General features: G+C 37.9%; 1 protein-coding gene across 1 annotated transcript in view; it reads right to left on the reverse strand.

The window, feature by feature from the left end:
• Positions 1–1,060: 1,060 nt before the first annotated feature.
• CCDC172 (coiled-coil domain containing 172) overlaps positions 1,061–24,460 on the reverse strand; it is a 32,112-nt gene continuing 8,712 nt past the window's right edge. The window contains exons 6-8 of the mRNA XM_067537253.1: positions 21,853–21,955; positions 2,761–2,848; positions 1,061–1,090 (exon numbers count right to left, since the gene is read on the reverse strand). Coding sequence (XP_067393354.1) covers positions 1,061–1,090; positions 2,761–2,848; positions 21,853–21,955 — 221 coding nt within the window. The remainder of the gene's footprint in view (positions 1,091–2,760; positions 2,849–21,852; positions 21,956–24,460) is intronic.

Raw genomic sequence — 24,460 nt, forward strand, 5'->3', positions numbered from 1 at the left:
TTTGATACCCCTTAACAAGAACATAATTGACATTTTATTGTTTTTGACATTGCCCGCTTTATAGGTGAAAATACCATTGAAAGTTCACATGTAAAAATAGGACCCATAATTCCAAGTGAAATCAATGGATGCCAATGTGGTTGTTCAGCATCTCTGAAAATCAGACCCAAGGCATCTCAAGTTAGCAACTCCAAAACGGGGGGCCCTTTTGATAGCAGAAGATGTTGTTAAACTTAATAGTTTTTCTGTGTTTGATATGTATACATATTGCATAGATTGCCACAGAGAAGGCTATTTGCCTTGGCCTTAAATCTAAAATAAAATAAAAAGGAATCAGCAATTTAGTAAAAAAATAAAAAAGATGATAATCTACAAATACAAGGCTGACAGATCCCAACGAATGCAATAAGAGTTATAGGAATTAAGATAGTAATTGATTTTTTTTGGGGGGGGGAGGCGGGGAGAAGAGAAGTAATTAGGAAACGCATACTAGCAGAGTGGCTTTGTGGTTGCTGCCATTCTGTGGAAGTTATTCTGGACTTTCATCTTTGTACTTCTGCTTTATGGAGCTTGCACAACTGAGCTTTTAACGTATAAATAACCATATGGCATATAAATGCCTCTTGGCAGTTTAGGTGTCTGTCTCAGAGGAAATCCACGCTATTATCTTTCCTTATAAGAGGAGAAATATGATGAAAGTGGATACGCAAGGAAAATGGTACACTCAGGATGGAGGTAGTTATGGACTCTACTGTGTCTGTACTGGCTTTTGTACCATATTCAGAGATGGTAAAGGACCAGCCTATGTAAGGATGCCTGTTGAATATGGGAATGGGGTCACTGCCAAAACAGCAAAATTATTTTTTAAAGCAATCAAATGTCCATATTAATAAACAGCAAAAGGAAAAGCTACAGGATCTACTTAAAAACAGAATCTTTGTTTTCCCAACAAGAAATATAAAGGATATAGCTTAACAACAAAGGCTTACTAAAATGTGTATAATTAAAGTACTTCAAAGACAGATTTCTGTGACATTTAAATCAATCTTCTGTATATTTTTTATTTGCCTGAAGACTTTTGTGATAATTTCTGCAAAAAAGAAAAAAAGGTACATATTAATTAGACATATACTAAACAAATCATAATTGTAAGACTGTTCTTTACAAATAACTTAAGAGGGCAAGGACGCTATATGTCAGCTGACTTGGGCTGATATGTGGCTGGGAGTATTCAGCACTTTCTTTAAAGAGGTATAGTAGATATTGTTTCTGTGTGTACTCCTTCAGTGCTGTCAAAAACAACATGCCTGTCTTGGGTACAATACCTTTGGGAGCTGCTGTCTTTGCACAGCTCCTGCTCCCCAGTCCCCAATACATGGGTATAGCTACACTGCAATTAAATACCTGTGGCTGGCCTGAGTTAGCTGTCATGGGCTATAGGGTCCCAGAAGGGTCCCAAAGCCCAGGCTCCAGCCCAAAGCCCGAGTGTCTCCACTGTAATTAAACAGCTCCATAGCCCAAGTCAGCTGACACAGAACAGTTGCAGGTGTTTAACTGCAGTGTAGACATACCCACAATGGCTTAATTCCAAAATGTAACCCTTGAATTTTAAGAATTAATTTCTTTGTACCTTTATTATAAACAATATATATTTTTAAAATATGTAATGTACCAGGCCATCAAATGAAAATTGTTTTGTTTACTCATCATATACAACATTCTATACAAAGTGAAGTATATAATGTTCCCAAACCACCTAAATTGGCTTTAAGATCATTATAGCTACGTTGCTATATTTAAAGTTGAGCGGTTTCATTAGGTATCTCATTTTGGGGGCTTAATCTCACTGTGTATTTATATGGCCCCTGTCATCATAGTATATGAGCATCTCCCAGCATTACTATTCCCGGCCTAACTTGAGAGTGTACATTTTAGATCTGTTTTAGAACTCTAAGATATCAAAAAAGAAGTTTGTATTTTGCAAACCTTTGTTCTACTAGCATATGGTAAAGTTAATGAACGAGGTTCAAGGTTACCATCCTTCCAAATAAAGGGTTATGTAATAAACTACTCTGCCACAAACATTTTAAATGATCATTAAAACCAGTGTACATAAATTCAAATAAGCCGTATCCTGTCACTGATACTACATTTTTTCCCTAGAGGCTGTTGTATCATCAAGCAGTAGCTAGACCAGAGTCTCCAAATACATCAACAATAACCCTTCTCTCCTAAAAATGGAGCCCTAAGTGCATACCAGAAAAGTGTTTTTTCTCCTTTTTAAAAACTAATATTGAATAGTAAAATTCATAAAGAACACAAGTGTTGAACAAATAAAGCTAACATTGTGACACAAACTAACAGCTAAGAAAGCCGAAAATAAGGTTGATATTTAGAAGAAAATATGCAGTGTTCTCTAGTCAGTTTCCATAAAAAATCCTATGAGGTTACAACATGCAATAAGTACATGACAGTGATATTCCCCTGTGGCCCCATTTCTACATATCCTCACTGTTCATTTAATAAAAGCTTTAAATGTAGGATCAAATGTAGCTCCTACTGCATAATCTGCTCAGCATTCAAGAGGCTAATATTAGTGGTAACCCTACAAATAAATCCCTGCATCTTTTGCTGAAAATTTCTCTCTAACTGTTAAGGCTATGTTTTTCCCTTTTCAGTGAGAAACGAGGTTCCAGGTGGTTTGCAAATGTTGGCCCTAACATTAATTGAAATTAGGAGTGCACAGTAAGAATAGCATACCATCTGCAGAAATTCAATTTCTGTTTGAAAAGCTTCACAGACACTTTCCAAGTCTTCTTCTTTGTAAATTTCCAGTTCTTTTTTAATCCTGTTTCAATTTAAAAAAAAAAAAATCATATCCAGGGATAGTCAGTTGTATTATTGTTTCGTTCAAATTTGGTCCAACCCTGCTATCTGATCGGTGTGGGCAGACTCTTACATTTTACCTGCACAGATCCGATTGCATGATCAAGAGCTAGATTTGTAGTTATAATAGACCTGCATGTTCAACACTGCATAACTACTAGAGATTATTCATCACTGGCAGTTTTGGTAGTGATGAGGAGAACTTTAGAAAATGATAATCTGTGTGTTTGGAGAAAATATATCTAGAATAAGTGCTGTAACAGACAAATGTGAATTATAGGGCTATAATTCTTTTGCTGCGTTGTGGGGCTATCATAAACCATGAAAGTATAACCTAATAATTCAAAATTTGCTTTTACTTTAGTACATAGATTTGAATAATTGATCTATGCCCTCCACAGGCTCCCTTTCCTGTATCCTTTATAGTTATCACTGCTCTCTCTCCACTGCTTTTATCTTTGTTCCAGGCTGTTGCTGTCTTCTCCTTCACAATACTAACAATAGAGTGAATCTCTGATTACGCCTTCCCTCCTATTCACTGCGCTGTGCCCATTTCTTCTTCCATTCAATATCACATGATAGTCCTATAGCAACTGCAGCAATTGCTTACCTGGAAAAACAGTAGTATTCAAAGTATTTTTGATTTTTAAAAGTATTTGTAGTTAAACTGTCATATGTATTAGCAGCTGCAAATAAGCAGGAGCCTGCACCTTGTGACCAGAAGGTACTCTGCAAACCAAGAATAGCTCTCAGTCTGTGTCAAATCTTTCTTAAACTGAAAGAAGAGACGGACCCTAGGTTTTCGCACTGAGCTTCCAGTAGGGATCTTATGCAGAATGAATTGGTCACAAAGACAAAGCTGTCTAATTGTCACTCAGAGCCAATGTCAGAAAGCAGCCCCTACAAACACAAAACCTGTGACTGAGTTAACTTCTGGCATAGAAACAGTTAATACAGTAGCTTCTTGTCAACAAAATTCTGAATTGCTGCAGCTCCTGAGATAGGAGAGGAAAATATCAGCTCCAAATATTATTGTAGACTGGATAGAACCATTGAGAGCGATTGACTTACCTAATACTGTATCCAGAGTGGCCTCAGAGGCCATGTTCATCAGATAACTAGAGTCTGGGCAGCTCTCAGAGAAGCAAAGAGCGCAATTCATAAGAGAATAATCCTCTCTAAAGGGAATGGATTCGCAAGGGGAATATTAAAGCTTAGGTAACAAGCAGGCAATTAGTCCTGTCAAAGTACCAGTCCAAACTACTGTGCATCACCCATTATATTTGCTTAGCTGGACACTTTAATGAACCAAGAGAAAAGCTAACCCCAAACTTTTAGTGGCCTGAGGTATATTAAGCAGTAAAATTATACTGTGAGCCCTGACATGGCTGCTAGCAGGTAGAGAAACAGAAGAGAAGTGCAAAGTTGGGTTAAATCCACTTCCTAGAACAGAAGAACAATTTCAAAGGGAAAGGATATGTCTAGACTGACGGGGGCAAATTCGTCGCCGTCAGATCGATTTATCCAGATCGATTGAGCAGAAATGGAGACCCACTCCATCGACCTGGAATCAACTCTATTAATCTGCCTCTGCCAGGTGGAGTAACGCTGCGTCGACGGGAGCGCATTTCCTGTCGGCACAGCGAACCCAAGACACCGCGATAAGTAGGAGTTAGGAAGTTGACGGGAGATACGCAAGCTACATCAAGTATTTGGCGGAAAGTGTAGACATAGGCTCACTATGGAAATTTTGGGCCTACTATATAGGCTGACAAACAGACAAGAGGTATATCCTGGTGCAACTGGATAATGCCAGCAGGTCCCTCACAGCAGTAACCCTGCCCCCTGCTGATGTTGAGAGAGAAACTGGCAACCTTTAAGTGTTTCATATATTGGGTGTTAGAGTATATAAATGAGTTAGCCCTATTTTGTATATATAGATGACATTTCTTTAGTCAGCCTAACATAGGCAGAACATCCACACGGGGCAGTGGTGCGGAGCATAAAAATGGCTTTGCTAAAAGTGAAAGAAAAAGTGTAACCTTGATTTGATAGAACTAGTTTATTTGGGACACAGAGTTAGAATGGATGGATTTAACAACACAGAGACTGAATTTTGTTTAGTTTTATCCCATTAAGGAACCAATAAAGATAAACTTCAGCAGTGGGGGATTAATGCACAGGCCCATGGAGTCTGTACCCAGGGGTCCCTGCCAATTCGGAGGCCCCTGCAAGAGCGCTGGAACCTGTGTAGAAGTGTGTGTGTGGGGGGGAGGCACCAGTGCCAGAACTGTGGTCCCATCTCCTGCTCCTCCTCTTCCCCCCGAGGTCCCATGCCTGCTCCTCCTCTTCCCCTGAGGCCCCACACCCTGGCCAGGACGGAAGCTGGAGGGGCCATAGCCCCCGTGTGCCGCTCAGTTTCAGCACCTCTGGGGTGTGGGTTCCAAATGTTTTGGTGCCCAAGACCCCATTAAATCTATCCACCTCTGAACCTCAGAAAGGGGATAAGTATGAGATGTATACGATGTGGGAAGTCTCTCTGTTTAGAGAAGGATTACAGAAGTATGCAGAAACATTTCTTTGGAAACAAGCTACATACATATATTTGATCTGACAAAAAAGAAAGATTTAAGAAGATTTAAAAGGAAGATTTAAAATTCTGTAAAGCTGTGATCCCTGACCTTTTTAGAACTGAACCTCCTCTACAGATATTTTAAAATTTGGTGACTCGCCACAACCAAATGCCTTTATTTTTACCACCTCAGAATGTACTAAGTTCAAGAAGGACACTAGAGGTTGGATGGTGTTGTGACTTTAACTACATATAGTTTGTTTAATTATATAATCTCATCTAATCTGTTTTTTTAACTATAATTTGAAAATATAGATTTTTTTTTTTTTTGGTGTGTTTGGACAGAGCCTAAGATTTTAATGAAAAGAATGGGCCTGTTTTGAATTGTGTAGCTGAGCAATGTTTGGTTGAATCTCTGATAGTGCCAGACATAAATTGTTTTCCAAATTCAAATGATTTCTTTGTTTAGTTTACCTGGAAACCATTGCTGAAAATCCAGACTCACAGAGATAACTAAAACCAAATGGAAGCAGTACTTTCATAGTTTCATCACTGAGTTAATTGTACTCTCCCCTAACAGAAATCCAGAATTCCCATTTTCTTATATTTGAAAATTTGGTGGCAATCTTTGGCATGTGATCTCTTGACAATTCTAAGTGATTTTCTTGAGCTGAGATATCTAAAGTTGGAATTAAGTCATCTGTTACCAAGAATGGCTTTCACATCCATCTGTCTGGAGATTCACGTTCAATTCCAGGAAAATATTCATGAAAGTGGGAATACAATTCAGACAAATGAGTAAATATTGGGTCTTTATTCCCATTTTGAGTACTTTCATTCTGTTCTTTTTGAAAGTCTGATAATGTTGGAAATATCTTGGTAACTCCCTTTTTCAGTGTAGCATCTCCAAAGACAAACCTTCATTAATCCCCTGATTTTCTTTTTCTTACCTAGTATATTTGTATTCCTATCTTGAAGTGTTGGTTCAGTGCATTCAATTTGTCAAATATGTCCACTGGCTAAGCTAATATAGTCAAGAAGTCCACATTACACACATCATTTGCAAGGTCTATTTTCACGAGGAGGAAAATTCTGATTTCATCAAACAATTCAATACATCCTGACTTTGCTGTGAAACAAAAGTTGGGCGTGGTCAGAGCCCTTCTGTTCACACAACATACTAAAACAGTGTGTGATCACTGCCCAGGATTTTATAAAATTAACAATTTGAATAACAATGTTGAGAGCCTTATATACTTCAGATTGCAAATTCTTCTGTGCCAAAACTTGGTGATGAATCATGCAGTGTGTCCAAATTGATGCTCGTGCCACTTTCTTTAATTGTGCTGCAGCCTCCCTGTTCTTTCCGGTCATGGCTGTAGCCCTATCAGTGCTCAGCCCCTCCTCAGAAAGCCCAGTTAAGACCTTCATCTACTATGAATTTATCAAGGATCTTGGTGATTTCCTCAGTTATTGTTCAAGTTGGACTTTCTTTGCAAAGTAAAAATTCAACTATTGTGCCTGTTTTGACAAATTTCATATAACACAGAAGCTGAACTATGTTGGCTGTGTCTGTGGATTCATCAAGCTTCATTGTAAATCATTGACTCTCCTTAACTTGTTTCATCCACTGATCCTGGATGTTTTCTTCAAGATCATCAGTGTGTTGATGGATGGTATTATTTGACATTGGAATCGTTTTCAATGTTCCCCAATGCTGTTCATTCCCCAATCATAATTCTACACATCTATGGCTGCTGCAGGAAGAAGGCTCTCATCAGTACTGTGTGCTTGTTTATATTTTGCAATTCATTTGGCCACAACATAAGATGCTTCTAAGGCTTTTTGAGGAATGATTGCTTCTTTATAGACTCATAGATTTAAGGTCAGAAGGCACCATTATGATAATCTAGTCTGATCTCCTGTACGACGCAGGCACAGAACCTCACCCACCCCTCCTGTAATAAACCCCTAACCTATGACTGAGTTACTGAAGTCCTCAAATCATGGTTTAAAGACTTCAAGGTACAGAGAATCCACCAACAAGTGACCCATGCGCCATGCTGCAGAGGAAGGTGAAAAACCACCAGGCTCTCTACCAATCTGCCCTGGGGGAAAATTCCTTCCTGACCCCAGATATGGTGATTAGCTAAACCCTGAGCATGTGGGCAAGATTCACCAGCCAGACACCTAAAAAGAATTCTCTGTAGTAACTCAGAACCCACCCCATCTAACATCCCATCACAGGCCATTGAGCATATTTACCACTAGTAGGCACAACTCTCTCTTTCTCTGTTTTTTTTAAATTCCGTTTTAATTCTTATTTCTGAAGAAAAAAATTGTGGCTCTTGTGTAAGAATTCCAGGTATTTAGTTTCTAAATGTCTCTGTAGTTTCCCTGGCCTCAGACTTTCATTTAATAACACTTGAAAACAAATGACACATGGTTATGAACTTTCCGCAAGAATATATAAAAAAAAAAAAAAAAAAAAAGAAAAATCCAAACATAATGTAATTGTCATCATATTGTCTATTTTTCTTCCTTTTTGGTTTAAATTTATTAATATCATCATCATCTTAAGCTGAACATTTGCTACATGTACACTTAACACTAGATGATAATAATTCCATTATAAAGATAAAACGAACCTGGCTCTCCTTCAACCCTCTTCCACTATCTGTTAGTGCTGATGCTGCTGTTGTCACTGAAAGCCTCTTTGCCTACAACTCCAGCAGGAGGCCTTCAGCAGAGACTTCCTGCTGAATGCTTCCCCCATTCCCCTCAACGGAGGGTGCAGAAGCTCCCAGCCTGGGCGGCAGCAGCAACATAAGGTGCTCAGGAGTAGTCAGCATTGTTTCACCAAGGGTAAGTCATGTCTGACTAGCCTGATTGCCTTCTATGATGAGATGACGGACTCTGTGGATGTGGGAAAACAGTGGATGTGATATATCTTGACTTTAGCAAAGCTTTTGATAGGGTCTCCCACAGTATTCTTATCAACAAGTTAAAGAAGTATGGGTTGGATGAATGGACTATAAGGTGGATAGAAAGCTGGCTAGATCATCGGGCTCAACAGGTGATCATTGTGAACAAAGTGATCAATGGCTTGATGTCTAGCTGGCAGCCGGTCACAAGCGGAGTGCCCCAGGGGTTGATGCTGGGGCCAATTTTGTTCAACATCTTCATTAATGATCTAGAGGATAGGGTGGATTGCACCCTCAGCAAGTTTGCAGATGACACTAAGCTGGGGGTAGTGGTAGATACGCTGGAGGACAGGATACAGAGTGATCTAGACAAACTAAAGGATTGGGCCAAAAGAAATCTGATGAGGTTCAACAAAGACAAGTGCAGAGTCCTGTACTTAGCACGGAAGAATCCCATGCACTGCTACAGACTAGGGACTGACTGGCGAGGCAGAAGTTCAGCAGGAAAGGACCTGGGGATTACAGTGGACAAGAAGCTGCATATGAGTCACAGTGTGCCCTTATTGCCAAGCAAGCTAATGGCATATTGGGCTGCATTAGTAGGAGCATTGCCTGCAGAATGAGGGAAGTGATTATTCCCCTCTATTCATCACTGGTGAGGCCTCATTTGGAGTACTGTGTCCAGTTTTGGGCCCCCCACTACAGAAAGGATGTGGACAAATTGGAAAGAGCCTAGCAGAGGGCAACAAAAAGGATTAGGGGGCTGGTGCACATGACTTATGAGGAGAGGCTAAGGGACCTAGGCTTGTTTAGTCTGCAGAAGAAAAGAATGATGGGGGATTTGATAGCAGCCTTTAACTATTTGAAAGGAGGTTCCAGGAGGATAGAACTAGGCTGTTTTCAGTGGTAGCAGATGGCAGAACTAGGAGCAATGGTCTCAAGTTGTAATAGGGGAGTCTAGGTTGGGTATTAGGAAAAACTTTTTCACTAGGAGGGTGGTTAAGCACTGGAATGGGTTACTCAGGGAGGTGGTGGAATCTCCATCCTTAGAGGTTTTTAAGGCCTGGTTTGACAAAAGCCGTAGCTGGGAAGATTTAGTTGGGGTTGGTCCTGCTTTGAACAGGGAGTTGGACTAGATGACCTCCTGAGGTCCCTTCCAACTCTAATCTTCTATGATTCTATGAGAAGTTGCAGAACCATAGATAAAATTCAGGTGATTTTTAAGCCTAATTTAATAGTCTCTTTATTCAAATTTGAAATGAACATATCTGTTATTTTCCCCCCTAAACATTCATGGCTCCCCTGTGAACCCTTCAAGGCTCTTTTGGAGAGCTAAGGCTCATAGTCTGGGATGCACTGCTCTAAGAGGTAATATGCACTGTACTGTAATAAAGTTTAATGTAGGAGCTCACAGCTCCTTGGCATAGGCAGAAGTGGTAGATTTAAAGGTCTACGCCTCAGATTCTGATCTTGGTTACATTGATTTAAATCAGAGTAACTTCATTGTCTTTGCTTCTAATTTATTACCTTCTCGATGTTTTCTCTGTTGGATTGATATTAAAAGCCTAATTTGTTTAAGAAAAATAAATGCATAATTTATTTAGTAGGGAAAAGGCAGATTTCTGATGGCTTTCAAAGTGAACACAACTGTTGTCTTCTGCAGTCAGGTGAAATTGATGTGTCTGATAGTCTGGTTGCTGGCCTTGAGTTACAAATGATACCATGGTCGTGATTCATGTGAGGAGTCCCAACTCGTTTTGTGGCACCAGTACTGAGGGTAAAATAACTAACACTCAGCAATTTCACTCATATTTGCTTTCTGCCTCTCAGAGCTATTATGAGAATTAACTAATTGCTATCTGTGAAGTGCTTTGAAACTGTCAAGTACTAATTAAGTAATTATTTATGCATTTTATTTAAAAAGTTTTAGAAAAACTTTTAAATAGTCAGATGGAGACATTTACATTTCTCAGAGTTTGGGAGACTGTGGTAAAAGTCATTTGATTCAAACATAGAGGTTAGTTTTACATTAATCAATTGATTATACTTTCAAGTCTTCTTTCTTTCTTATTTAGAAACTAAGTAATTACAGTATGTGCCAGGAATATTATACTCACAAAACAGGAGATGTCTGTTAGATTATAGGCTTCACAATCAATGCTGTGGAGACGCCTGAATTAGTGAATAAATGTTTTACCAGAAAGAATGCAGACAAAGGAAATATTCAAAATAATGCTTAACCTGGAAGTAGATTTAACTTTCTCATTTTAATAATAAAATCAGACGGACCTTCATACCAATTTTTTCACTATCTAATTAGATGTGCAAACTAATTATCTATGGAAATATATTGTGTTGACATAATTTTCAGTCACTTTTAGAAACGAGAGGCGTACCTCTCTCCAGAACAAGGCACAATAGGAAATTTTCCCAGGATAATGACAGTTCTTTTAAAACAAAGAAAACAAAAAATAAAATGTCTGAAAGCAAATAAAAATAAAAAGTTGGCCCCTTCTATCGTCTGCCCTATTCTGACTTTAGTTGTTTAGTATTTTTGGTATCTTCAAGGGATATGAAGGGCTCAAAAGTCCAACTTTAAAATTAGATTAGTGCAGGTATAAACTTTAACAACTGTGACTTCTTTTAACTTATTAATATCGCTGGCAGTATCTGACACAATCTGTAATTATTAGGTTAACCATTTACTTTACAAATAAACCAATTCTTATATAAAGCTCTACTAACCCCCTTCACTTATGGCTTCTTTACTCACCTGAATTTATGTGAGCACAACACAAAACAATTCAGACGTTTTATGCTGCCAATCATCAAAAAGCCATTGCCTGAGTGCTTGATTCTGCAGGATTTACTCACTTTGAGTGGTATCTTAATGAGAATTCAATCTAATGCACACTGGAATAAATGGGAGTTGGATCAGGCCCTGAGAGTATGTCTGCACTGCTGCCAGGAGTAAGCCTCTCAGCCTAGTAGACAGATTCATGCTAGGGGGGCTTGAACTAGCGTGCGAAAAATAGCAGTGTGGACATTGCAGATTGGGCTGCAGCTTGGGCTTTCAAGTCTACCTGTTCACCTAGGCTTCAGAGCCCAAGCTGCAATCTCCACACTGAGCTCAAGGCTATCTGCCCGAGCTGGGAGACTCGTATCCAGCTGTAGTGTAGATGTACCCTAAGTGACTAGCCTCCCTGATTTCAGCAAGGCTACTCAAGGTGAGTAAGGCTGGCAGATCAAGCCCTAAGTCAGTAATACTTAACATTGCTGTAGTAGGGACACCGGCTTCCTTGTTGACTCCTGGCTTTGCTCACTTTTTAAAAAAGATCTTTAGTCTGTTCCTGTGTTACTGATGCCTCTCTGTTAGTCTTGAGTGCCAGAAATGTCAAACAGATGAAGGCTGAAAGGAGTCACTGAAATTAGGTTTTTTTTGCAGCTTTGAAAAGAGTGAAGCTATTAAATATCATTGACCTTTGTAGTTGATACACATCCTTCTTGAAATTCAGTTGTATATGTAGCAGACAAGTTGGAAAAATAGGTGTCAGTTCAATAGAAACTGGTGGTATTGAACTGAATGAAGTGTGAAGAAAATAAAGTTACCAGTAAATGGAATTCTCTAAATACTCATCCACATTATTAGAGCAAGAATCTTATGGCTAAAGCTTGCATTCCAGGAGTGAGCACATGTGGACTGTAGCAAAGAACTGTTTGTTCAGAAGTCAGAATGATTATCTGTTTTATTTCTCTTTCTGATAAATGGGAGGAGAAGAGGAAATCACTCAGCTGCTGTTAAATTTATTGCAATTGCTGCCATTTGTTCTTTTATATTGTTGGGAAAAAAATGGGGCTTTGTTGATGCTAGTAGAATGTTTTCCCCTTCTCTTCCCGCCCCCCCCCCCCCCCTTAACCTTTGTTTGCTTTTGACCTTCTTTTTGTCTAATTTATACCAGAAAAATCATTTGCCGTTTTATTCCTTATAATAGATTCTATCAGCTTGGAAGAGAAAAGAACACAAGTTGATACAAAGCATGGGTTTACAAAAAATCTAGCTTATGAGACCAGCCTTGACAGTTCTCTAAAGAGTGCCCAAAAACCTGTGAGGAAAATAGCTGAAGTGATCTACCTGGATTTTCTCATTTATTAAACTATCACACAGGTGACTAATCAGAAAGCAGTAGTTAATGATGTATTTAACACTGGGTTGAAAACTAGCTGAAAGAAAGAGTAGACACGGTTCTGGTTCATGGTCTCAAGCCAAAATGGAGCTAATGTGTGGAGTCCCACAAGGTTAAGTGTTAGAACCAAATTTATGTAGATGATCCTAAAGATATAGTGGTAAGTTGCTGCGTGTTCACAATTTGCTGATGACGCCAAGATAGAGAATGCTGTTGATACATTTGAAGATAAAATATTACAGGATATTATACATTGATTGGGGATGAGGGAGAATGAGTCCTAAAATGAAATTCAGTATCACCAAATGTAAAGTCATGCCCATCGGTTAAACAAATAAAATAAAAAACACGTGTGTGATATGGATTAGAACTAGAGAAAACAAATTTAAAAAGTGATCTGGGAGTGATAGTAAATGATATCAAGAAGATGAAACACAGGGTTGTACCAGCAGTTACAAAAGCAGATATAGTACTAGGATGCATAACTATGGGAATTAGATGTCAATCAAAAAGATAGAAATACCTTAAGTAAGATTAGATAGGTCATGTGCCGGTCACTTGAGAATCTAAATGCTAATTCCATCATATATAAAGCACTAATTAGGACAGAATATGTGAGCAGTATCCATCCAATTATTTTTTAAAAATATATTAAAGTATTAGAAAATGTCTGGATAATGGTTACAAAACTTAATTTAGGTATGACTGGAATATCTGATGACAAAAAGTTTATGAAATATTACATTTGAAAGATAAATATTCAGTGGTCACACAAGGGTGCAATTCACCATTGTGCACAGAGCCTGCAAAAGGCTTATGAACCGCTTACATCCCATGTAATTTGAAGGTATTACCTCAAAAATTCACTAGTCTACATGTCACTTAAGACCAAGTGACATATAGACTTTGTGCTCGCACTTAGCATGCTAGTGAATTTTATCATTAACAAAATAACTTTTTTTTTCACTGCAGGATAATAGTCCAACTCATGGAGATCAATTAAGCAGAAGTTTACAGGATGGGCTTCTCCTCTCCAAGGCTTGTTGAGTAGTTGACTTCAATGGCACTATTCCAAGTTACACCTACTGAGGGTTTGGCCCATAATATTTTTAAAGTTCCCTGCCATGCTACTTAAGGCACTGTACAAACAGAAACAATCACAGATTGAAGAATTACACTAATAATCTGGATGTATTTTTACTGTAATTTAATATATCAGTGGTTAAACTTTGAGCTAGGTGAAGGAGTTTATTACATACCAACACAGTATTTAACAAATGTTTAATTTCACCTAATTTGCTGTCTAATTGAGGGGCAGATTCCTTCCCAATACCTTTACAACCCTTCATTATCTGTAATACCCCTGCTGGGATCTCTTTTTAAGGAAGAGACTGACAAAGTAGTGGCTAACACTATAAGCCTCAGACTTCAAAACTGAAATGGTTAAGTATTTGGGGACTGATAGCATTTCTGATTATACCTGCTGAAAAGCAAAAGAAATAATAGATGAACCAATGGCTCTTTTTATCCAAATTTCCGGTGTTTCTATTTGCATAAAGAAAATTGCTCCCAAGCAGACTTTAGATGTCAAAATTTACTCTAGAGCAAATTTTTATATCTGAATTATAAACCCCTGAAATTGGGGTTCATTATAGAAACCCTGACACAAATCTAACTATAATTGTCCTACTGGGCAGTGCAGTGAAAAGGTGTTAGGAAATTATGAGCAGATTTTCATTAAAGAAACCCATTTTGCATCAGATATATTACTCCAGAGATTGATATTTCCTGCTTATAAAATTTAACATAAAATTAAATTGCAAATATTTTCTCAAAACCACCAGAATCAGGCCTCAGGCAATCCACTATGAATATGAAGCATTTGTTCAGCTCTAGTAGACATATTTCTTATATGATTTATGTGAAAGAAGGCATAATTTGCTCCTTCATGGTTTCAGTAATGAGCTTTCTTTTCCTGTAATATGAAGCATAAGAAGTAAGACTAGTTCTTTTATAATTAGGCAAGTAAACAAAGCCCCAAACTATTAAATAATGTAAACTGACTTTGTTCATTTTGTTTCTGTTTCCAGGCTTCTTAAACAGTGTGGAATTTCAAGCTTCAAAGAAGCAATTTATCCTCTTAATTCTCTTGTATAATAGACTGGGTTCAATTAGAAACTTTCCCAGCTTCCTCAGAATCACCTCTTAATTAAAAATCCTTCTAGCCTGTTTGATGTGTGGCAACACATATTTCTAAAACGAAAGTGTAAAACAAGTTAAATAATATTTACAATGATAAATAATTAAATAGACTATAGCGGAGGCAAACACTAAGAATTCATTAGTACCAGTTAGAGCCCTTCACTACTTAACTCTGAGTTAGAATTTCATCACTGGGAAACAAGAGGAGCAGAGTTATTTGGCATCTGAGGCTATGTCTACACAAAGTTGCTGCCGTCAGATCGACTTATCTGGATCGACTGAGCGGTCAGTGAAGACCCGCTCAGTCGATCCAGACGTCGACGTACTAAAATCACCTCCTCAAGTGGCACAGTGCAATGAAGACAGCACACAGAAGAGAAGCACAGAAGTCGATGGGAGTTATGCAAGTTATTGTGTACTTTGCGTTACTCCCATTGACTGCCGCCAAATCGCCGAGGTAAATGTAGACCAAGCCTGAGAGGTAAATACAAGCTTTAAGTAGCAGATACCTAGAATAGATGATTAAAATAGGTATCATCCCTTTGAAAATGCTCAGCTTTACTCTAACTGCTGCCTTGAATTATGCATCCAATTCACTGAGGCTGTTTCCTTGAGGCTGCTTTGAAGCAGAGAAGGCTCTTTGGAGAGAAAGGGAGAGACTTCTGTGGATGGGATGTAATTAATTTTTGGGATAGGAGCAAAGGCAGGCTTTTGTTCTTGCACCTGAAGATATAGAGAGCAGAACTGTGAACGGTCTTCAAGGCATGCAATATACTAATGTAATGATCTGTGAGTGACACCTGGAAGTTATTGGAGTGACTACATATTGCTTCTAGGCCAGAATAATTCATCAATGTCTTTCAAGGCATACTCTACTATCTACCTTGCCTAACTCTTATAAAACTGACAGTACTCATGCAGAATTCCTATAGGGATACTGTACTAGAGTTGGTTAAAATTTTTCATCTGAAATATTTTTCAACAAAAAATGGGGTTTGATCAAAAAAATTATATAAAAATATTTTTATTTTGAAATTTATAGTCTTTCTGATCAAACCATTTTTGTCTTTGGTTGTTAGCTTTTCCCTCTTCTTCAGGGGCAAAATGGAAAAGAGGAGAAAAGAGGGTAAAAAAAGAAATAAAAAGGAGAGGATAAAAAATAAAATGAAAACCAAACTTAAAATCTTTTTGAATTTTTTTGGACTTTTTTTTCACTAAAATTAAAAAAATGTTTCTTTAAAAACCTTTGGAATGAAAATTATTTTGAAATTGTTTGTAGCAATTTTCAATCACCTCATTAGACTTTTTGTCATGAAGACTTCTACTTCAAGGCTATCGGGGCCAACTTTGCATCAGAGTCATTGAAAGAATTCAGGGAAGCTGACAGGCATGTGAAGCATTCACCCCAGCATGGTAATACTTTGGGATGACATTTTGGAGAAGATCTTTGAGGCCAGCTGAGTAATGGTTCACTTTGAGGAAAGCCAAATGAAAAACGGAAAAGCAATTTCTCACCAAAATTTCAAGTTTTTGAAGTTTTCTGATTTGCAGCATTTTCAAATGGAACAATTTTTCATTTTAGCACCATTTTCTGTATTTTTTTTAAAAAAATTTTTCAGAACTTTGAATTTTCATTTCTTTTCCTTTTTTCTCCTTTTTGCCATTGAGTGCAGTACCAGAAACAGTGTCCAGATTTGTCTTCTCACTCTGTCATTTCCTTTTTCCACTCTGCAACTCTTCAAAACTTCATCCACTTTGAAAAAGATTCTAAATTGCAAAGTATGTGTTTCAGTTTGCTTTTTGCTGTGTTGCAATTTTCCAAAGTGGAGGAAATTTTGGAAAGTTAGAATGGTAAAAGGATAAATTTTTTAAAAATCGTGGAGAACTCCCTCACCCACAAATCCATGCTTGTTCATTCAGTTTCCTTCAGCAGTGAAAAAAGGGAAAATAGGAAAAGCAATAATTGAAAATACTGAAAAACATTAGATTTTGAAAAAAAACCAAACAAAACAAATTCAATTCAAGACAAAACAGTTGTTTAATTTCATTTTGAAATTTCACATAGAAAAAATGAAATATTTAATCAAAAGATAAAAAAAACTTTACAAAAAACTTCATAGATGAAACACTGTTTTTCATCAGGAAATTTTTTCAGTCATGATATTTCAACCAATTCTTACTCTGAGGCACGTTAGTTAAGCCATTGATAATGTTGCCTGTCAGTGAGAAAGATCTTCCAGCAACACTTGAGGCATTTCTTGAAGCCTGAACATTACTTGTCCATGTTTGTTCAGAAATTAAAACTAGATTATCTAAATAAAAATACAAAAGTAAAAGAGATTCTAAATCTAAAATGTATATATGAAGTACTGGACACAGTACTGCCCATTCTGTATTTCAAGTCAGTGTAATTTATTGGGTGGAGGGAAGAATTCTGCATTTGAAGATTGGGGGAAAGAAACAAAAGTTTTTGTGACAGGTTATTTTTAAACGAAAATAAAAATGCTATCAGAAGCTGCTGAGGGGTTTTGGATATTCACAGTCATTCCTGTGGAGATTAATTTATGGGCAGAGTGCAGGTGAGGTGACTGAGGTGTGCGATAGAAGCAATTTAACACATGGATAATACATATGTGATACATACTTCAGTTTCTGAAGGCTCAGAAATAAAATATTTAATGGACATAAACAATAAGCAGACGGTAGCAGCAACAGCAGCTATCTGGCAACAGACCCGCTACTATCGGTTGTGCACAATGAAAAGACCATTGGAGGCAATTTTGTTAGCTGAACCTAATCAACATATAGTTGAGTGCCTCCTACCCCCGATGTGTATTAATGATTTTTTAATTCTGAGTCAGAGGCATGCCTCTTCTAATCCTGTGTTGTAGGCACAGACCAACAGGGGAGGATCCGTTAAAAACTTCATTTTAAAAAAATCTATAGTGTTTCAGTGTTCCTATATCTCAGAAAAAGCCAAAAGAAATTTTACCCAAATCTACCTTTTGAACATGAGAAATTCCAGCTTTTTTTGGTAAAACTATAAGAGTTGGAGGCTACTATTTAACTATAACTACAGCAGTGCTTTTTATTTAAATTGTGTGTGGCTGGTTCCTATATCTGGGGCATGTTGCAGAGCATCTGTTCATCTACAGCAGCTCCATCAGCTGTTTGAATCACCAATGAGTGATTTTTTTCCCCTGACCTGCTGTGATTCTTTGAGGGATTTTGGAGAGTTTTTATCATAGCATTTTATAAAAGCATTTTGCTTAGCTCCAAGATGAATCACTGTAATTTGAATTACCTTGCTACACTTTTCAGCCTTTTCTGCTGAAATGCTGCAACATACTTTAAGATATATACTTAATTGTATTCTTGCATTGCCAGCTACTTTTAATATTGATTTTTGAGCTGGGTCTAAGTATGTGATACAATAACAGACTTAGAGTGTAGTCTGGGAGCTACATTTATCACGTTTATTGATGCCATCTGTCTCTCTCTCTCGCTCGCTCGCTCTCCCTAATGGGGGACTAAAAACATCTGTATTTTACCTTTTACAGAGTGGTGTGGTTTTATTATCGGTTAGAGGTACACAAAAATGTTTTGATTCTTTCATTTTGCAGAAAAATCTATGCATGTTATGATCCATGATTCTTGCCAAAATATCATACTTTGTATACTAAATATGGTTTCTAAATACAATTTAAAAACAAAGGCCCCATTCCTACAATGGATTTTGCAAAGGCAACACCTTTTTTCAAGCATAACCCCTATTAGCCCTGTCTTGAAGGGCAAAAAAGGGGTAGGGTTTTTTCCAATCACGTTAGTTCAATCACATCAGTTTAACATTGCTGAAAATCCCTATTAAGATGTGGCCTAACATGTTTGAAGCCAACTAACACTGCTTCAAAAATGTTAGTATCTTAACAGGGCTTTTCAATCACGTTAATCACTTGTCTGAGCTACCATGCTTGAAAAAAAACCACTTTCTGGGCATTTGACGTAAGTTGGGTTTCATGCAGGTGCAAGAGCATGGCTGCCTGGATTCATATGTAGAATTGATGTTAGTAAGACAATGACCTCTTCATAAAATATTTCATTTGAAAATGATACAGAACCAATAGCAAGAAATTCTGACTGCTTGTGTTTTGGGGGAAAACACCTCCTGTAAAGATTACAGCTGTATCAAAATGTCACTTAGCAGACTGGGTCTTAAGCAACATTTGAAATCTTCCACAGGAATATATGCAAGTTAAATTTCAATATTGAACTAAGAAATATAATTATTAGTAATTTAGTTTGTTAATCTTTTTCTAAGCTTTTTATAGTGAACTATTTCCAAGACAAGAAGATTTCATTAGTATTTTTCTTGTAAACTGAACAATGACAGCAAAATGTCAGGTTTTAGTCAGCCCATCAGCTAATGTGGCAATGTGTTTATTTTCTTGCTGAGTGAACATTGTGTCAAGTGTATTGAAATTATGCTTTCTTGATTTAGTGTTAAGAGCTGTTAATCTAAAATAGCTTATTTATTTTGAAGGAATGGCCAGAGCCATGTTCGTTCTTGAACATGCAACTATAGAATAGAAGAAAGTAATTCAGGGTAGCTTAATAATTAGCGACTTAGCCAATAATTCATAACTTGAGCTATAACATCAACTCTTTTCTCCTTCTGTATTTGCTTGCAGAGGTGAGTGGATGAATCCAAAATAGTGTAAGGTAAAGTAATTTGCAGTTTTACACACTCCTGTTAGTTGCTTTTCTTTCTTCACTGTTCACTTATGGCCCCATATTAATATTAATAGCATGTAAATTAAACCATCTTTGATTCCCTTTCACTCTTAACTCAGTGGGCCAAATTAAGTGGTGATGTGTCACGGCTGTAAGAAACACACTGGTAAAAGTGTACAAGTCTGAGTCTAAATTGTTGCAACATGCATGCTAAAGAGGCCAGATGAAAATGTTGAACACCTTTGGAGTCACTTAAACGCCGCTTTGAATTTGGCCCAAAGTGTGAAATGCTAAAACAGATTGGATGTGACTGTAGTACGCTTATGAAAGGATTTCCTTGGTCATAGAAAAGCAAATGTTTAATATTTTAGTAGTAGCAGCACATAATATATCTTCTAAGCGCTATGTAACCAGTAGCTAATTAATATAAGCTTATTGCAACATAAAATAAAAATGTATTATTAATTCATCAGCAAAAGCAAACTTCACCATATTTCCTGTTGATTTGATTTCTGTAGGATGCTTGATGGTTTAGTGTTCATGACTACTAAATATATTTTATCTTCTATAGTGCCTTCCATCCGAAGTTCTTAAAACACTTTACAAACATTGATTGAACCTCAGAAAACCCCTCATTTGCTTATTATCTACGTTTTACAAATGGGAAAACTGAGGCACAGATAGGTTAAATGATTTGCACAATGACTTTCAGTGAAACAGTGGCAGAGCTGGAGATTGAAAGTAATCCTAATTCTTGGAGGTTCATTACTTTAGAAGCAGACAGTCATTCAAAGAAAATTAATTATGCCTGGTTGAATATTAAGTGATTACAGCACTAAATTACTCTGAGAAGTGTATTATTTAGGAGGAGGATGACAACATCATACATCAGAAAAGCTAATGTATCACCATGGAATTCATAATGTAAAAGAATGAATTCTAACACATTTCCTTATGGACCAGCAGCTACTATTATTATTTACATTGTATTTTGTGTGTACATGTTGTACAAACATTTTTGCTCCTGCATGCAGATTTCCAAATGAATTGATTGAATGCTCATTTGGAGGCAATTTTGGCCAGGCCCCACCTCTATATAAAGGATTGAAAGGACTAGGAAATGGGGCTGGGGGTTGGTTTTCTGAGAAAACTAATTTTCAATAGAAAATTGGTTTTTTGACAAGCATAATTTTCCTGGAAAATCTTTTTCATTGAAAGAGTACAGCTGCAATCTTTCAGTTTTCAATTGAAAAGTCAAATTTCCATGGAAGATTTTGATGATGACAAATGTTACTTTGTTTTCATCAAAAATTTTCACAGGTTAAAAAAACACTTCAGATGAGCTGTAGTAGGAAGAAGTTCTTTGGCTGGTTAAATATTTCTTACATCCGAGAACAATTTCACTAAGCTCAGAAAACAGGATGTTAACATGTGTGCAGTATTTTTGTATTGAAAAGTTATGGTTTCTATTTGAAAGATATTGCAGAATTTACATTTGTATATTAAGAGGAAATGTCACATTCGGGCAAATATTTGTATATGCAAGAGGAAATGACACATTTATGTCAATTTCAAGGTCTGGGAAGTCTGTTCTCAGAAGGTAAGATGGAGGACTATGCACTCACATAGGCAGGGAGAGAGTGAGTACACGATTCTCCATCTTACTTAAGTCCATGGGAGAACCAGCCAAATGGTGATGCTGATACACCCTCTGTGCACTAGGGGAATGACTCCACAGTAGCTTCATTGGAAGAAGATCACACTGGGGGAGGCTGGGAGGGATCAGTAAAAAGACAGCAGTTCTAAATGTATGTCAATCCAGTGTCCTCAGATCACTGCACAACCTGGTTCAAAGGGACTATCATCACCATTCCATTCTATAGGTGAAACAGCACTAATGGTAGTGGTGGAAAGGGAAAGGGTAGATGGAGACCCTATAGCAATCTAGGAGGCAACCTAAAAAAGGATTTCAGGGGAGAATTTCATCACTGCTCCACATTGCACGTCTGCTTTAGCATAAACTGAGGGACTGGGCCACCAGACAGAGGGATCAGGGTTAAGGGAGTGCAAGGATGCCTTAAAAAGTTATTTTTGCACACCATGCTGAGTTGTGCTGTGGTACAAGGTACGAGGTACAAGGTCTTTGAATTAATTGGATGTCATAAGGAAGGACAATAGGATTTGTTCTGTAACACATACTAATGATTTCTTCTGACGTCAATGGAAATACTGTGTAGAAATGGCTAAAACAATTAGCCCAATGTTGCTACCATTATGTAACAGGAATGGTACAAAATTGTAAAAGCAAAGTTTAATTTTGAAAACTGTAAACTATACAACTGATGATCATTACCTTAAACATTCAATGTCAGTCTGAGGCTTTTCACTAACTTTGACTTTTTCTGCTTCTAAACATTTTGTAATGTCTTCAGCTTCACGTAGTTGTTCTTCGATATCTAAAAGTAAAGTAACAATGTCCTTACTCATATATAGTAATCATCTGTATTCACAGACAGCCTGCATTTTATAAGTTCATGCATTCTAATTATTAATGTGGAAATTGCTATGAAGGTGAAAATATTAGATCACAGTACATGAAATTAAAATATTTTACCGTTGTAGTTAGCATACAATTGTAATCTTTCAAGCAATTGCAAAACCTGCAGGATACTTATAGTATTTGTACATTAAAATTTTGAATCTCATAAAGAACAATTTGTAGTATTTCTTTCTCATTCAACTACTGTAATGTATGTTATATTTAAACAATATACTCACATTCTGCTTATTTATATTTTATATCCAAAGCTTTATACATTTAATAAAAATAAGATTGACTTTATTATACTATTTTAGCCAAATTTCTGAACCAGTACTTCACCCTCATCCTCCTTGACATGTCAGCTGCCTTTGACACTGTCAAATATGTTTTGCTTTGTGAAATCTTGTCCTCCTTTGCTTTCCATGACTTTTTTCTCCTGAATTTCTTCCTACCGCTCTACCTGATCTTTCAGAGGATCATCTTCATCTACCCTTTCAGCTTTCTGTGGGGGTATTACAGGGCTTTGTCCTTGGTCACCTTCTTTTCTCTGTCTACACCTTATCTCTTGGTAATCTCATCTGTAAACACAAATTCAACTACCATCTCTATGTTAATGACTCACAAATCTATCTCCCTCTGTCCAAACGAAAATCTTGGCCTGTCTCTCTGACATCTACTCGCTGATGTCTAGCCATCCACTCAAGATCAACATGACTAAAACTTAGCTTTTTATCTCCTGCCCATTCCCCCAAGCCTTCCTCGCTATCTCTTTTTTCAATCACTGTGGACAACATCACTGTCCTGCCTGTTGCTAAGTTCCATATCATGGGTATCATCTTTGATTTGGATCTCTCTCTAGGTCCTCATGTCCAGGCTGACTAAATCTTGCTGATTTTTTTCAGACTTTTCTCTGGCCTTGACAGATGCAATCTTACCCTGCTCATATCCATTCCAAATGCTGCTGCAAAGATAATTTTTCTATCCCGTCACTTTGACCCTATCACTCCCCTCTTTGCATTCCTCCTCTGGCCCCCCCTTCTCTATTACATGAAACATAAGGTGCCTCTTTTCACTTTTAAGGCCCTTCATGGCGTATCTCCACCCTAGCTATCTCTCATATGCTACTGAGATGTTGACTCCCATCTCCAGTTGGATCACGAAGCCAACCTCCATCATCCACTTGTTCAATTTTTAAACAAGCACCTTCATTCCTTGTCACTAAGGATACAATTCTGTCATGGAGATCATGGATTCTGGGACTTTTTGGGACTTACGGGACTTCTTCTGGGACAGGGCTGGAGCAGCTGTCTACCCTGGAGCTGCCAGAGAAATGCCCCCAGGGCTGAAGCAGTGGCTGGGGCTGGGTCAGCTCCCCTAGGGCTGGAGCAGGGGCTGTCAGCCTCTGCCTCAGGAACAGCAGCGGGACTGGAGCAGTGGCTGGCGGTCACACCCGGAGCCACCAGAGCAGCAACTGCTGGGCCACCGGAGCAGCTGGCCAGGGTTTAGCCTCAGGGTTGCGGGAACAGCTGGCTGGCAGACTTTAGTATTTTTACTAAAATTCAGGGACAGGTTATGGGCTTCTGTGAATTTTTGTTCGTTGCCCATGACCTGTCCCTAACTTTTACTAAAAATACGTATGACAGCATCTTAACCTTACTCATCACAAGCAGTTCCTCACACTTGGGAGGGACGCCCCATAAACATCAACAAATCTACTTCATTATCCTCCTTCAAAACCTTCTTTAAAACTCCTTTTCCAGGATGCCTAGAAAAATGTGAGAAGGGTTAGGTTTCTGGTGTACTGGGGCCACTGCCTACTATGGTAATCAATATTCTTTTATTGTACTCCCCCCACCCATCTCTCTGTCTGTATCCATGTGTTGTCTCCTCTTATGCTGTGAAGGGTGTGTCTACACTGCCACTGGGAGGTGTGATTGTGGCATGTGAAGCATATCTGAACTGGCTAGATCAAAGGTAACTTGAGCGACTGTAGTAGTGAAGCTGCAGCAGCATGGTTGGTGACTGCTTGAGTATGGATCCAGGGTTCTGGCAGGCAGGGATGGCCTGTGCAGACACCAGTGCTGAAGTTGTTACTCAACCTAGCTTTAATTTCATGTCTGTCTATATATGCTTCAATCACACCTCCTGATGGGAGAGCACAAATACTCTTACATTGTAAGTTCTTTGGGACAGGCATCATCTCTCTGTTCTGTGATTGTACAGCACTTAGCACAGTGCCATCCTAGTCCATGACTAGCTCTCCCAGGCACTACTGTAATACAATAAATAATGTTTATGATGGTGAATGGACCGCAGTGTTAAACACAATGGGACAAAATTTGGACCTAGTGAAGTCCACGCTATTTGAAGTGTCACACAAATAAAGCCATTTTATTACTAGATCCTCTTATATAAAAAT

The sequence above is a fragment of the Emydura macquarii genome, unplaced genomic scaffold (genome assembly GCF_026122565.2).
Source record: "Emydura macquarii macquarii isolate MOO-44397 ecotype Brisbane River unplaced genomic scaffold, CSIRO-AGI_Emac_v2 contig_3692, whole genome shotgun sequence".
NCBI classification, from domain to species: Eukaryota; Metazoa; Chordata; order Testudines; family Chelidae; genus Emydura; species Emydura macquarii.